General features: G+C 44.7%; 1 protein-coding gene across 1 annotated transcript in view; it reads left to right on the forward strand.

Moving 5' to 3' along the window:
• Positions 1-16,671, forward strand: part of LRGUK (leucine-rich repeats and guanylate kinase domain containing) — a 58,952-nt gene that overhangs the window by 21,907 nt on the left and 20,374 nt on the right. The window contains exons 11-16 of the mRNA XM_009998109.1: positions 1,512-1,631; positions 5,301-5,397; positions 6,474-6,587; positions 9,156-9,357; positions 10,425-10,538; positions 15,305-15,462. Of these exons, the coding sequence (XP_009996411.1) occupies positions 1,512-1,631; positions 5,301-5,397; positions 6,474-6,587; positions 9,156-9,357; positions 10,425-10,538; positions 15,305-15,462 (805 nt within the window). The remainder of the gene's footprint in view (positions 1-1,511; positions 1,632-5,300; positions 5,398-6,473; positions 6,588-9,155; positions 9,358-10,424; positions 10,539-15,304; positions 15,463-16,671) is intronic.

The raw sequence follows: 16,671 nt of genomic DNA on the forward strand, positions 1-16,671 counted from the left end.
TGCTTGTGTTGGATGATTATCACTAGTTCTTACAGAGTTAGCTACTTGTAAGAGAAAAGGTAAAAGAAATACACTTAGTTTGCAGGAATTTGAGTTCACCTGTTTTAAATCACATTAAGTGGAAGCTTAACACACATTGGTGCTTTCCTTCCACTTTACAATTTTAATTGAGTTAAAGCTGTTTATTAGTTGGAAATGAGTGGGTTTGAAATTATTTCAACTATTTCTGGCATATTATCAAGTGGCATCATCATAAGATGTAGCTGAGATTTGAAAATGAGAATCCAAAGTTGCAGTCCATTTTTAGCTACCATTTTTTAAATCACTGGACACTGGGAAATGCAGAAATGCTGTTCATTCTGGTATTTCCAGCTGGGAGTGGAAATATCAGGATCTAACCATCTGCTCAGCATGGAGAAAACTGAGAGCTTTGTGTTTTTGCAGCACTTTGGGTTTCTTTTATTGTAGTGTTATTTGTGTTCAGTGCAGCTTGAGGATCTTAGTGTTTTTCTTGGTTTTGAATGCAACAGTTTTGTACAAATTTTTACCTTCATCTGGGAAGGCCATGGAAGTCAGCAAAATTAAATGAAGGAAGGCATAAAGGTTTGTAGAGTCCAGAATCGTGGTAGGCTTATTATCCTGATCATTCAGATATTACTGTAGAATCACAGAATCATGGAATGGTCTGGGTTGGAAGGGACCTGAGAGATCATCCAGTCCCACCACCTGCCATGGGCAGGGACACCTCCCACCAGCCCAGGCTGCTCCAAGCCCCATCCAACCTGCCCTTCAACACTGCCAGGGATGGGGCAGCCACAGCTTCTCTGGGCAACCTGGGCCAGGCTCTCCCCACCCTCATACTAAAGAATTCCCTCCTAATGTCTCACCTAAATCTTCCCTCTGTCAGTTTTAATCCATTCCCCCTGCTCCCATCCCTCCCTGCCCTTGTCCCAAGCCCCTCCCCAGCTTTCCTGGAGCCCCTTCAGGCACTGGAAGCTGCTCTAAGGTCTCCCTGGAGCCTTCTCTTCTCCAGGCTAAACACCCCAGCTCTCCCAGCCTGTCTCCAGAGCAGAGCTGCTCCAGCCCTCCCAGCATCTCCATGGCCTCCTCTGGACTCTCTCCAGGAGCTCTGTGTCCTTCTTATGTTGGAGGATCACCATCTCTGTGATAGACTTGGAAAACAAACAAATCCCAACACCTCAACTGCAGAGGGAGCTTTAGAAAAGGCTGTAAATCAGAAAATATTGTAGTAGTCAAAACATTATTACTTTTGCCAAATAGACCAAGGAGTCTTCAAAGCAGCATTTTGTGCTGGTTTTATGTTTAGGGCAGATCAAACTGAGCACAAGCTTCTCCTGCTTTTTGCCTACACTGTGAACAATGTGAATAGTGTGACAAACAGATGAGATTTGTTGAAGTGATGATAAAGTCTCTGCAGAAGCTTGATGCAAAGTGGCCAAAGCCTTCATTTTGTAGGTAATATAATGGCTCTTCTTTTTCCTTTCTCATAGCACTTTACCTAGTCTTGATACTCCCTACCCCATGCTGGTGTTAGCTGGTCCTCTAGCCTGTGGCAAGAGAGAACTTACTCTGAAGGTCTGCAAGCAGTTCAGCAATTTCTTCAGACATGGGTAAGTTTCCTCCAGAAGTTGAAAAGAACACCAAGTGATAAGGCTGCAATTGCTGCTGGTTTGTTTGTTCTTTGTTCTTGGTTTTTTTTAAAGAGGTTAAAAGTTAAAAACAGCCAGTAAATGTTCATTGCTCTGCATCTTATCTCTTCCCAGGGCTTGATTGCCTGAAGCCATCAAATACTTCCTTAAAAGAGAAACTTGAAATTCTCATGTTCTTTTCAAAGGTGAACAGCAAAAAAACAAACAAGAATGTGTTATTTAGTGCTCCTTTTATTGATCTGTTCTATCTGTGCTTGCTCATGCCCCTCAACCCAAGCATCTGTTTAGATAGGTGTGCATTTCTCTTAATTTTTGTAACGTACCTGCATGTAAGCACATTAGCATGCACATGCAGACTGCACCCAGAAGCTGGGAAAGGCAGCAAGTGCAATTACTGGACCAGTTTATTATCCTATGAGTAGTGTTATCAAAGCAAATGGCACCTTTCAGACTTCACCACCTGCTGGGAGGACTAATTCTCCCTCTCTGAATGGCCTGAATTATGATCCTCACAGCCTTGGGCTGCCTGTGTGTTTAGTGGAGCAAAACTTTCTCTTTCCAAGGGAGATCCAGACTTTTTGAATCACTTCCCTGAGGTATCCACCCATTTTCAATGCACAGGGCATAGGAAGGATGGCTAAGTCAGGTCACCACCACCTCTTGCCTAAAATTGGGTGGGACAATCTGTTCCTCTTGTCCACCCCTGCCATTCTTCACAATACCAAGGTCCTACTGGGCACTAGTGTGTATTCCTGTTATATTGGTTCTCCTCTGTTTTCTCATGTATTTATTGTTTTATTAAACAAATGTACCCATTCATTTTGATCCTGACCTTGGCCACAGTTTGACACGTGTGGTGTTTGCCACAGTAAGAGCTGGGTCTATTGTTCTGCACCCTTAGGTGCTGCAGTGGTGAGTTGTAAGAAAGGGACCATGGGCACCTGCAAATGTGAGAATGATTCCTCAGACTTCTCAGCATCACAGGACCATGCTCTGCATGTCATCATAGGATCACAGAATGGTTTGGGTTGGAAGGGACCTTAAAGATCATCCAGTTCCAACCCCCTGCATGGGCAGGGACACCTCCCACCAGCCCAGGCTGCTCCGAGCCCCATCCAACCTGCCCTTCAACACTGCCAGGGATGGGGCAGCCACAGCTTCCCTGGGCAACCTGGGCCAGGCTCTCACCACCCTCACAGCCAAGAAATTCTTCCTGATGTCTAACCCAAATTTCCCCTTTTCCAGTTTAAAACCATTGTCCCTTGTCCTATCACTACATGCCCTTGTCAAAATGTCAATGTCATGCCTTCTCCTCTAACATGATACATCACAGTGAAGGAGCCTGGATACATTTCTCTCTGCTCTGTTCTCAGCTTATAGCTATTTATTGGCCTAGGTCATTAAACTTGCAAGTCCAAGGGACACTTTAAAAGGTCTGTGAAGGTTATGTGACAGGAAAAATCACTTTTTGCCTTTGTTTACCCAGACAGGTGGTAGATGCCTCATCCCTGGAAACATTCAAGGTCAGGTTGGATGGGGCTCTGAGCAACCTGATCTACTTGGAGATGTCCCTGCTCATGCAGGGGGGTTGGACTAGGTGGCCTTGAAAGGCCCCTTCCCACCCAAACCATTCTATGAATTCTATTATACTGGGTTTTGAAAGGCCAGATAGGAAATTACAAACCAATTGAATGCCAATTGAAATATTCCCAGCACTATGTTTGTTTTTTTTTAAAGAGTATTTTTTTAATGTTGTGTGTTTTATTTCCTTAAATGTTGATGCATGTTGGGAGGGGGGGAGGGGAAAAGGAGAGAGGCAGAATCTCAACAGAGCAGAAAATTGCAACCATAAAGCAAAGTTGTATTTTAATTATTCAGTGGAGATTCAAGCAATTTTATGGCTTAAACACTTTCAAATTTCCAACATTCCACTCATTAAAAATGTATTTCACATAAGATACCCTGGCAGTTTAAATGTAAACACAGCCTTGCAATTAAAAAGGGGTTGCAATTTTTAAAAGTGTTTGAAAAAATCAAGTGAAATTGGACCCTCAAACCATCTGGCTACTGCTCAGGAATGACCTTTAGAGCTGGATGCCTTCATAATATCTCCAAGAAAATCAGAGCATTGAATTGAAATTACAGGGCACACTGGTCTCACTCACCACAGCTTGCTGATAAAAAGAAGTGGGACCTTCCAATGCTGTGATAGTTAAGTTTTCTCAAGCTCTGTGTTATAAACGAAACTTCTTAATGGTTTATGACTCAGCTACCTTGAATAAATGAACTGTGTCCAGCTCTGGGCCCCTCACTGCAAGAAGGAGCTGGAGGTGCTGGAGCAGGTCCAGGGGAGACAGCGAGGATGGGGAAGGGGCTGGAGGGAAAGGCTGATGAGGAGAGGCTGAGGGAGCTGGGCTTGTTCAGCCTGGAGAAGAGGAGACTCAGGAGGGACCTTCTCACTCTCTACAACCACCTGAAGGGAGGTTGGAGGCAGGTGGGGTCGGACTCTTTTTCCAGGCAACCAGGGACAGGACAAGAGGGCCTGGCCTGAAGCTGCTCCAGGGGAGGGTTAGGTTGGATATCAGGAAGCACTTCCTCATGGAAAGGGTGCTCAGACCTTGGGATGGGCTGCCCAGGGAAGTGGTGGAGGCACCATCCCTGGAGGTGTTCAAGGACAGGCTGGATGTGGCACTTGGTGCCCTGGTCTGGCTGATGTGGTGGTGTCAGGTCATAGGCTGGACTTGATAATCTGAAAGGTCTTTTCCAGCCTTGGTGATTCTGGGATTCAGTGAAATGGCCTGGTGGTTTGGTTTGGTTTTGCCATATTTTCCAGGACAATGCAGCAGAATTCAAAGAGTTAAAATGGTATCAGTATGAATCAATGCCAAAACTCCACATTAGGCTTTTGTTCCTGTCATAACCAAAATGAAAGCAGAAACAAGTAGCAAAATATATTTTCCCTAGATAAAACCTGAGCCACTGCATACTTGAATCTAAAATTACTACATTAATTGACTTAGGTGGGGTTTTTTGGCATTCTTAGAGGGGTGGTTCTTTTTAGTGTTTCATCCTGGCAATAAGCTCACATACCCAAGGTTTATCCTGTTGTCCTGATGTGGAGACATGGAATTACTTTTCCTGCCTTGAATCCCACTTATCTCCCTAGTTTCAGAATTGTTTCTCCCCTCACTATTAGGGGAGATTGAACTTTCTGTCTCTTTCTGAACAGTTCAGCCTAATTCCTAGTCTCCTTTTCCATGTTTAGGATGCTACTTTATATCATCCACCAGCTGACATAACTGGGAAAAAAATGGGTTCATCATTCCTTTATTACAGGCTGCTGTGACAGCTTCAGTTCAGGCTCTCCTGGGTTGGGATAAATTTATAACCAAAATGTAATGTTACCTTTAAACTATTTTATTTTTTGTTTGTTTGTTTGTTTGTTTTAATTTATGGCTTGATCTTTCAAATATGCAGCATTAATGGTATGATTTGCACCTCTTTGTATTTCTCCCATTTCCTCTCTTAAAAATACAATGATTTGTAGTATTCTCCCCCCTCTTTCCTGTTCCATTGCTGCTTCTGTGATTGAAAACAGGTTATTTTTTTATTGCACCATCTATCTTCCAGTCTCTGTCACACCACCAGGAAAGCTTATTTTGGTGAAGAAAACAAACTTGATTACTACTTCATATCCCAAGAAGCATTTGGCAAAATGGTGAACACAGTAAGTACCTGATTAAGATCCTGGATTTCCACACCAGAAATAAATTCTACTGAAATCAGGTCTGATTTATTGTATATTTTGTTAATATTGAGTTTGAGTCTCTCTGTGCATGATTATTCACTCACAATTATGTGTCTTCAGCTCGTAGAGACCACAAATTCACTGTATATTTATGCTGTCTATGAATGCATAGAAAGCATTGAATGGGCATAATGCTCAGGAGGAGTCTTTAAACAATACTGTCATGTAAAAATAAACTTATTTCCATATGCAAATATCCTGTGTGTGCAGGAAAGAAAACCTCTTGAAATAGCTGACATCTTTTTATCCTCTCCCCCCCCCCCATCTTTTCTTTCTTTTAAAGTTTAGCCAATTCCCCCTCGAGGCATCATGTTTCTCTCTGAAGGCAAAGTGCCTCCAGCTACTGTTTCTGCTGCCTTTTTGCTGCCTGCAATAAAACTTGGTCTTGAAAAACCCCAACAGAGCTCAATATTTGTACATACACAAATGGAGGAGCCAACACAGTCTGAAGCAACCGAGCTGGGTCCTTAATGAGAACTCTCAGTAATCAAGTAGTTTGAATTTTGCAGGAATATCATTTGCTCCCATCTCTCTAGAGGTACTACTGGGAAGCAGAGTTTCAGGTTTTAAGTTTGGGGTCTCTTGGTGAATGAATTATGCATTCTCCTTGCAGATTTGTTTCTGTCCCTTCTTTTCTTTGGCATCTTCTCTTTCACGTGGCGTGGCCAGGTGGTTGGATGGAATGTCCAAGGAAAGGTGCCCCCTGCTTTAGATCTTGCTTTCTTCACAGTGTGAATGAATAACCAAACCTGTCAGCAGTTTGTTTGCAAGACATTGATGTTTGATCATCCATGACCAAATCACAAACCTCTGCCCTGCAGGACTGAGTGTTGCTCTTCTCTGAACTCTCATTTGCCTCATTATCATCAATAATTTGAGCAGGGAGAAACTTTGTAGGGAGAGAAAGCAAGGGAGTCCAGAGTGATTATGCTCCTTTAAGGAAGTTCTTTCCCTTATAATATTTCCTGTGTGATGATACTTGTTTTGAATTTCAGGGGAAGTTCATACTAACCTACAAACACAGTGACTATTACTATGGACTTGCAAGAGACACTGTAGAATCAGTTGCCAGAGAGGGGCTTGCAACCTGTGTTCACTTAGAAATAGAGGTAAGGTTTACTTATTGCTACATTTTTTAACATTGAGAACTGTCCTGGGGAAGAATTGATGCAGTTTGACTAAGGTTTGTTTCAGCTGCCTGGGCATTGTGACACAAGAGACAGCCCAGGCCTTCTGCCCAGCCTACAGCTGCTGCTACAGCTGAACCAGTGGTGTGGGCTGCTTTACTGGGGAAGCTGTTTGCTCAGAGGAACTGCTTTTTTAACTCCACTGCCTGTGTCAAGTAGCTCCCCACTGCCTGGATGTAAACAACACCTCTCCCTTTATAGGACAAGGGTGATGGTTTCCAGTTGGAAGAGGGGAGATTTAGGTTAGACATTGGGGAGAAATTCTTCCCTGTGAGGGTGGTGAGAAACTAGAGCAGGTTGCCCAGAGAAGCTGTGGCTGCCCCATCCCTGGGGGTGTTGAAGGGCAGGTTGGATGGGGCTTGGAGCAGCCTGGGCTGGTGGGAGGTGTCCCTGCCCATGCAGGGGGGTTGGAACTAGGTCACAGTCAAAGTGTCAACATCTGTCTTTTGGAGTCCCAAAACAAGAACTTTTGAGCTAATTTTCTAATAATGGATTTCTCATCATCTTAGATGGACATTTACTAGCTAGGGATTGAGGTGACAAAAAGGAAAAGCTTGCTCCATGTCCTTCCTTCCAAATTCTTTCTACAAAATATGCTCCATCTAGATGAGCTTTCAAAAGCAGAGTCTCTACAGAGTGTCCAGAATGTAATAGTGAGTGTTGCTGGTTTTCACCCCCTTTGTAGGATTCAGCTCTACCTGTGGGGGATTACAACAAGTTAACAGTTACTCCTACACTCCATGATAGATGAGAAAAGATGGTAGAGATTTAAAAAGTAATGTAGGAGACTGCATTGCTAAGGTAGGATCCCAAGTTGTGCATCCAAAGTTAAAGGAATGACTAGGGAGACCTGAGCAAAATTTGGTACTAAATGTAACTAATTTTAGATGATTTCTTTGTTGATGAAACTAATGGTCAAAAAGCTAGTTTTCAGTGAAGAGCTTCATAAGGAGTTTTAGTCCCCTTTGGCCCAAATACATCTGTAGACATTTACTGGCTTGCATCTAAACATACAAATAACAAAAGCAGCATATCAAGTGCTAAAAAATTAGGAGCTCCATGCTCAAATGGTCCACAATTTAATGCTGCAACCCTGCTCTGAAGTGCCTGCTACTTGGCTGATATTAAACAGCAAATTAATAACTGAATCTCTGTGTTGGTCCCTTTGCTCTTTTTCCTCAGTCTTGTGAGAACTGTGAATCACCCTCAGGCTCCCCTGACTGCAACAGGCAGTGAGAGGGTTTGTTGTCTTGCCAGACAGACCCTGAATCTATAAAGGGAGACAAATAGGAGAAGATAAAATCTAATGGAAGGAGGTGCCTTTGAAAGCTGTCAGGTCTTCCCAGACTAGATGTGTTCTCAAATAATTTAGGAGAAAGAACTTAATGGAATGTCATGTTTATTCATAAGGAGGTTAACCCAGCAACACAGGCAGTGACCATAACTTTTTCTGGGTATTACCAGAGCTACTGTCATGGACAGGCAGCTGAAAAACTCCTTTGTCACTGAAGTTTCAAGATCACATAGTAATTATGCATAGTCTTGTATCACAGTGGACTGTGCTAGCAGATGAGAAACAATAATGGTGAGTTATGTATCTGAGGAGAAGTTATCCAAGTCCATTATCTTCTGTGAGGCTCATAACAAAAGTGATTTAGCACTATTAAAAGAAATTTTAATTATGGGCTGTGGGCTGGGACTAAAAATTTAGAGCTGTTCATTCCCTTTAATCTAGAGTGTATCATTCACTGATAAAAGAGACTGGCACAAATTTTAAAAGTTAAATGTTGCTGGGTCTACACTTGCAGATAGTGAAGCTGCTGCTCTCCTGGCACACAGTGACAGGCTGGAGTAAGTAGATCTGCTGAGCTTTCCCTCTGCTTCTGGAGCCAAGTACCTGCAGAGGAATTGAAGGAGCTCCACATTCCCCCCAGGGCTGTAGGGGCAGAGTGGCTAGTGTGTCTGATTCTCAGAGAATCATAGAATCACAGACTGGTTGGGAAGGATCTTAAAGATCACCCAGTTCCACCCCCCTGCATGGGCAGGGACACCTCCCAGCAGCCCAGGCTGCTCCAAGCCCCATCCAACCTGCCCTTCAACACTGCCAGGGATGGGGCAGCCACAGCTTCTCTGGGCAACCTGGGCCAGGGTCTCCCCACCCTCACAGCACAGAACTTCTTCCTCACATCTCAGCTCCAGCTCCCCTCTTTCAGCTTAAAACCATTCTCCCTCATCCCATCCCTCCCTGCCCTTGTCCCAAGCCCCTCCCCAGCTTTCCTGGAGCCCCTTCAGGCACTGGAAGCTGCTCTAAGGTCTCCCTGGAGCCTTCTCTTCTGCAGGCTGAAAATCTTGAGACCTCTAGCTTGGATCAGGGTTTCCAGTATTTCTTTCACAGCAATTTGTGAATTTATCACCTGTCCTAAACTCAGCCACAAGTTCCATAGGCACTTTCAGGAACAAAACATTGCATTTCTCTGTTTCATTTTAAAGGGTGTTCATAGCTTGAAAAAAACCTACTTTAAACCCAGATACATCCTGGTGCTACCAACAGACACAGAGAAATATAAGGGACACCTGAGGAGGAAAGGAATATTCAGCAGGCCAGAGATTGAAGAGGCAGTCTCCAGAGTGGACATGTACATCAGGATAAGTGAGGATATTCCAGGATACTTTGATGCAGTAGTCAGTGCAGGTAAGTTAATCTCTTTCATGCTATAAATCTGACTTCTAATGTCACACCAATAGATGGACTGAAGCTGCTGTGCAAACAAAGCCACAGGCAAATATTAAACTAAGGATGACAAACAGTTTGATGTTCAGCATAACAGTTTAAGCTATCCCTTAATTGGTTTTTTTTTTCCCAGTTAATTCTTGTCCCAAGAATCCAAAAGCTCTGGAGATCTGTCAGGACTGAATGACTCTGCTACATCCACATTGTGCTTTATGCCCATCTAGAAAACAAACCAACTAGTGAACTCAGCAGCAGACTTGTCAGATATGGTCTCCTGTGAGGATATTAAACTGATCTGTGCTAATTGTCTGTTGGTTTCTGTGCAGAGCTTAGAGGTACTTTTGATCTAACAGCCCTAATTATCTCTGGGCAGAATAGGTGGGGTTTTTTTTTCAAGTGTTGAAGTGACAGCTGATGTGCAGTCTGGCAACATCTCACTGGAAAGAAGAGGCTGCTGCAAAAGCTTTTCCTTTGTGTAGGACTCTTCTGCTTTGTAACTTGCTCAGGTTCCCCAGCCTGAAACAAGGAATGTCAGGGTGGTAGATAATTCATTCAGACAAATGTTTGCTTCTTGATATTTAAGACTTGAGGATAGCAGGTGGCAGGGAAGAATTCTTTTCTGGTTCATTCTCTGTCTGCCCTTTTGTGGAGGTGTTTTTTTGTGGTTCACTGTAGTGATGGGGAAATGTGTCACTGTGGTATGAAATACTGTATTTCTAACTATTTTCAAGGAAATAGGGAGCTTGCAATTTAAATAAATCAATTAAAGACATGAAACACAGCAAACCAAATTACAGAAGGAGAATGTTTAGCTGAGTAGAGAAACTGAGATGGATTTCAGATTATTTTCTGGAATGTGCTGTTGACAAAAATGAAGATTTTTCTCCCAGAGGGAAGCTGGGTGAGTTAAGAATGCATTTCTGTGTCAAACTTATGGGATTTGTAACTTTGTACTAATGAAACTTTGGTGTTTTTTTTTCCTGATGTGTCCTTTCTCCCCCCCATGAAATGCACATCCCTTTCTGCAGATGACCTGGAGGAGGCTTTCACAGAGCTGAGTTTCCTCATCAAGGCATACCTGGGTTTGGAGCCACCTGTGACTTCTGAGAGCACTCATGACTTGGAGAGCAGAGCAGGAGCAGGTAGTGTGTCTGGGCACATGCTATTGCTGATTTTATCCGCAGAGTATTCCTGCTTATTTGCTACAAGAGTTAACATGTGAATGATGCAACCTGTGAGACTGCTTGTCTATAAAAACCCCACATGCTTCTCTGTAATGGGCCTCCTGGGCTGGTTCCTCCCTGGAATCTGAATCTGTGTGCCCTGAGGCAGTAACATCTCTTCTGAGGATGCTTTTGGGCTGATCTCCTTTTCATTCCAGATGAATCACAAGAGAGATGTATGTCCATGGATGAGAACTTTGTGCCTAACAAACTGTTGAGCAACCAGAAAATGGCCTGGTACTGAGGTGCTACTTTACTCTGTTCCCCAGGATAGCCAGAAGCAGAGAATCATAGAAACACAGACTGGTTTGGGTTGGAAGGGACCTTAAAGATCATCCAATTCCGCCCCTGCATGGGCAGGGACACCTCCCACCAGCCCAGGCTTCTCCAAGCCCCATCCAACCTGCCCTTCAACACTGCCAGGGATGGGGCAGCCACAGCTTCTCTGGACAGCCTGGGCCAGGCTCTCCCCACCCTTAAAACACAGAATTTCTTCCTAATGTCTGACATAAATCTTCCCTCTTTGAGCTTGAAACTGTTCCGCTTCATCCCATCCCTCCTGCCCTTGTCCCAAGCCCCTGCCCAGCTTTCCTGGAGCCCCTTCAGGCACTGGAAGCTGCTCTCAGGTCTCCCTGGAGCCTTCTCTTCTCCAGGCTCAACACCCCAACTCTCCCAGCCTGTCTCCAGAGCAGAGCTGCTCCAGCCCTCCCAGCATCTCTGGGGCCTCCTCTGGCCTCTCTCCAACAGCTCCATGTCCTTCCTGTGTTGGGGGCTCCAGAATTGGACACAGCACCATGAAGACATTGATGGAAACTAGGACAATAAGATGAGTGAAGGCACTTTATAAATGCACTCCAAGTACTTTTGGTGCTACCTACTGTGGGGTAAACCCCAGTGGTCACTTGTGTGTTTAACAGAAGCCTTTTAGCCCTTGGATGACCAAGGCTGGAGGCTCTTGCATCACTTCCAGCCAATCCGTGTGCATGCTACTGTAAAAAGTGGTCACCCCAACTTAACCTCTCCTGCCAATGCATCCAGACCTTCTGGTCTGCTCCTTGCTCTCATTCCTCTGATTGTGCAGCCATTTGTAATCTGGGTCAGGGAATGGTTCCATCTAAAAAACTAATCTAGGAAAAAAACCCACCACCTTCCAGACAGATGAGTCCCTTGATCAGACTCATGATGCATCTATAGAACTGGCTCAAGGAGGGAAGAGTAAGGGAAGAAGAGCTTCATGGCTGCTGGTGGGCAAAGAAGGGAGAACTACTCTTGCCAGAGACAGCATAACCAAGATTAACTTAATTTATTGTGAGAATTCAGCTGTAACCCTTGAATTTATCCCAGAGAGTACAGGTCACCAGCAGGGATGAAAGCAGAATGTGATTTCTAAAATATTGAAGAAAAATAAGGTGTTGCACAACATGGACTAACAAGAAGCTCATTGGTGTGAACTCTTTCTCTACTTCCAGGAGCCTCCATGGTTTGTGGCTGTCTTGGTTAGACCTGTTGCTACTTGAGGGTTAATTAGTTTCCTTAGTAACAGAGCCAATATTCATGACCTTCTGTGTGGCTCAGGAGACTGCAAATAAAAGTAGCTGAAGGGAGGGTAAAAATATCTGAAAATGTTAATGAAGGATAGTGTAAAATTCATCAGTTCATCATTTCAAGTCATTTTGTATCCTGAAAGAATTAATAAATACTGATTTCCCAGTGGACTTGCAAAAAGCTTCTGTGGCATCTCAGTGCTGCAGCAGTGGGGACCTTTCTGAAGAATCTTTTAAATTTTTAAACTATGTAGATTTAATTTTCATTTTCAGAGCTTCCATCTTTGTTTTAAGTGAGAAAGAAGATTTTATTGCCTTATTTACTATTGTGTTGTTACTTCTGTGTCTTAAAAACACTGGAGGCATTTTGTCCTGAGAGGCAAAAATACCCAGCAAATGCTGACTAGATCATCAGGCTGGAATAGATAGGCTGGGAGAGTTGGGGTGTTGAGCCTGGAGAAGAGAAGGCTCCAGGGAGACCTTAGAGCAGCTTCCAGTGCCTGAAGGGGCTCCAGGAAAGCTGGGGAGGGACTTGGGACAAGGGCAGGGAGGGATGGGAGCAGGGGGAAGGGTTTCCAGCTGGCAGAGGGAGCTGGAGCTGAGATGTGAGGGAGAAATTCTGGGCTGTGAGGGTGGGGAGACCCTGCCCCAGGTTGGCCAGGGAAGCTGTGGCTGCCCCATCCCTGGCAGTGTTGAAGGGCAGGTTGGATGGGGCTTGGAGCAGCCTGGGCTGGTGGGAGGTGTCCCTGCCTGTGCAGGGCGGTTGGGACTGGATGATCTTTAAGGTCCTTCCCAACCCAAACCAGTCTGTGATTCTGTGTTTCTATGAGAATGAGCCACCAAAGCCACTCTGCCCCTACACCCCTGGGTGGATGAGGCTTGTGCAGCCTGGTTTGGTGGGAGGTGTCCCTGCTCATAGCAGGGAGGTTGGAACCTGATGATCTTTCAGGTCCCTTCCAACCTTCACCACTCTATGATTCTATGATCAGGAAGGAAGAAAAAGGTGGAGGATTCAAGATAAAAGACTCATATCATAGTATTTTTGAAGATCTATCCATCTGTATCTGAAGTTCCTTTAAAGGACTTTGTATTCCTCAGCAGTTCTGAGTTCCTTCAGTGAGTGACTTGTCACCAGTTACAGAAATTTCATTTATAGAATTAGTTGTTGGTAATTCTGCTGTCCATAAAGGAACTTTGAAATTTACTATGCACCATTAAATTCATTTAGAGCTTCATTTATAGGTGTTTAAATTAAATTTAACTATCCTGTTTCTGGAGATCAGCTCTTCTCGTGGACTGTGTGAAATAATTTATTTTAAAAAACTTGCCCCAAGGTTGTTTTTAATATGGACATTTTTAGGAAGATAGTAGCAGGGGGAAGATTGGTTGTGTGAGATGATGATAGGTTGTTAATTCTTGTTTTAATGAACTGCTGTGCAAGATCTTTTCCTCGTGTGTAGAGTAAAAATACTGGGAGAAAATAGATAAGTTCTTCTTTTGAGAAACTTCTAAAAGCAGAAGTATAATGGATTTCAGAGCTGATAACACTTTGTACTTGCATTAGCAGCTTTCATCCATGGAACTCAGAACTTTACAACTGTTAATGATATCTCACAGCAGTCCTGGGAAGTAGGAGTTACTGTTTGTATTTTACAAATGAGGAAGGGGACATTTATGCCAAAGCCTGGTTAATTCTGCTGGTGGGCACCAGGAATCCCACTGGGCTTCAGGGAGTCTCTGGAGGTTGGGCTCTACTCCTTGCTCAGTGTCCCAGTGAGTAGTTCCCTGACCCTGCCACCCAACCCACCAGTCTCAACTCTCATCTCCTCTGTTCTTAACACCAGATCTTCTGGCAGCTACAAACCAGTATGTCATGGCTGTACTGAGGGGCATCTGATGACTGTTGAAACTTGTTTTATCAAGGCTTTTGCTAAGAAAAATAACCACATTCACTCTATCAATATGCCCATGGATGGGATGTCTCTTTGCCTTTCATCTGCCACCTTTGTGTGTGACTTCTTAGGTTGTGAGCTCTTCTGCTTTGAGAAGACACACTGCAATCCAACCTTTCTTATGATTGGATTTCTGCAAAGACTGACACATGTCAACATTTATAAGAATATTTATGTGACTTAACTGCATTTTTAGATAAAATTTTCTAGACAGGTTAAATCCCCCTGTACAGAGATTTTCAAATTTGGGGGGAAAACTTGTTTTTTGAGGAAGTGGGTTAGGTGTGTCTTCAGCTTTCTGGCTCATGTTCCTGTTGGATTCCAGCAGTGGTGCAAGTCTTTGCATTCTGTTCACAGAAATTCAGATGAATAAGGGAAGAAAAGGTGCCCCAACATTCCAAGAACTCTGAGAAGGTTCAGACTTTAAGTAGGTTGACTGTGATCAGCTCAGAGGTCATAACAGTGCATATCAGAGCATCCATAACAAAATGAGCTCATTTACATATGGTCAAGCACCTCTTCCAAGCCCATTCAGTTTTTCCTATTTTTCATTTGCTTAACTATTTAAGGGGGGGTTAATTTGTTATGTCTGTGACCTACTTGGAAGGTCTGAAAGCTTTTTGGGAGCTGGGTAGTTGATACCCCTTAGAACTGTCACAGGTATCTTTTGCAAATCCAGAACTGTGCCAAAAAGCAGCTGGGGGTGGTTTCAAATGGGAATGGTAGGAGGATGTGTAGAGGGAGGTGTAGGTTGGGCATTAGGAAGAGATTCTTCCCCCAGAGGGTGGTGGAGCACTGGAAGAGGCTCCCCAGGGAAGCAGCAATGGCACCAAGCCTGACAACATCCAAGAAGCATTTGGACAACACCCTCAGGGACATGGTCTGAACTCTGGGGTTGTCCTGTTCTGGGGCAGGAGTTGGACTTGATGATCCAGACTGTCCAAGGAGGTGGTTGAGCCACCATCCCTGGAGACATCTAAGAAAACAGATGAGTTGCCAGGGGCCAGGGCTTAGTGGTAGATGTGGCAGAGTTGAGGTAAATGTGGAAGAGTTGGACTTCATGGTCTTGAAGGTCTTTTCCAACCAGAGTGACACTGTGATACTGTGAAATGAGCAGTTTCTTTCTGCTTGCTGTAAGCAAAGTGGTGTTCAGAACATATTTATTTTAAGAGTGTCTTTTCCACCCTAGGTTCAAGCAGACAGCTCTTACAGGAGCAAAGATTGTCACCTGGTGGAATCATCACTGGAACTGCTCAGTCTTCATCTGTCAATGAGTTCTTGGACTCTTCTGCCAAAATCTATCCTGGAGGCATCTTGGATAATCCTGCTGCACAACTGCACCCTGTGGTAAGGAGCAGAAATGAGAAGTTGTACTCAAAAAAATACATGTTGGTCAGACCTTTCTTCATCCAGAGAAAAATGGACCTTTGTTCTCTGGCTCTTTTGTTTCATTGTTCTCTACAACTACCTGAAGGGAGGTTGTAGTGAGGTGGGTGTTGGCCTCTTCTTCCTTGTGATTAGTGACAGGATATGGGGTCAAGTTGCACCAGGGGAGGTTCAGATTGGATATTAGGAAAAGTTCTTCACAGCAAGAGTGGTGAGGCCTTGGAAAAGGCTGCCCAGGGAGGTGGTGGAGGTGTCCCTGGAGGTCTTCCAAGACAGGTAGACATGGTGCTTTGGGAAATGGTTTAGTGGTCACAGGTATGTAGGACTGATGGTTGGACTTGATGATCTTGAAGGTCTTTTCCAACCTTAATGAGTGTATGATTCTATGATTCTATTATTTACTCGCTGGGTGAGGAGCTGACTGGTTGGTCACACTCAAAGAATGGTGATCAATGGCTCAATGTCCAGATGGAGACCTTTGATGAGTGGTGTTTCCCAAGGGTCAGTTCTTGGACCACGGCTGTTTAATATCTTGGTCAGCAACATGGACAGTGGAATTGAAGGCACCCTCAGCAGGTTTCCTGACACCAAAGTGTGTGGTGAGGTTGACATGCTGGAAGGGAGGGATGCCATCCAGAGCTGGGCTCCTGCAAACAGCATGAAGTTCAACAAGGCCATGTGCAAGGTCCTGCACTGGGCTGGGGCAATCCCAAGCACAAATACAGGTTGCGTGTAGAATGGATTGAAAACAGCCCTGAGGAGAAGGACTTGGGGGTGTTGGGTGAGGAGAAGCTCAACAGGAGCTGGCACCGTGTGCTGGAGCCCAGAAACCACCCTGTGTGTCCTGGGCTGTCACCAGCAGGGTGACCAGCAGGGCCAGGGAGGGGATTGTCCCCTCTGCTCTGCTCTGCTGAGACCCCCCTGCAGGGCTGGGGCCACCTCTGGGGTCCCCAACACCAGAAGGACATTGGAGAGAGGCCAGAGGAGGCCCCAGAGATGCTGGGAGGGCTGGAGCAGCTCTGCTCTGGAGACAGGCTGGGAGAGTTGGGGTGTTGAGCCTGGAGAAGAGAAGGCTCCAGGGAGACCTTAGAGCAGCTTCCAGTGCCTGAAGGGGCTCCAGGAAAGCTGGGGAGGGGCTTGGGACAAGGGCAGGGAGGGATGGGAGCAGGG

The sequence above is a fragment of the Chaetura pelagica genome, unplaced genomic scaffold, assembly GCF_000747805.2.
Source record: "Chaetura pelagica isolate M959 unplaced genomic scaffold, ChaPel_1.0 scaffold224, whole genome shotgun sequence".
Lineage (NCBI taxonomy): Eukaryota > Metazoa > Chordata > Aves > Apodiformes > Apodidae > Chaetura > Chaetura pelagica.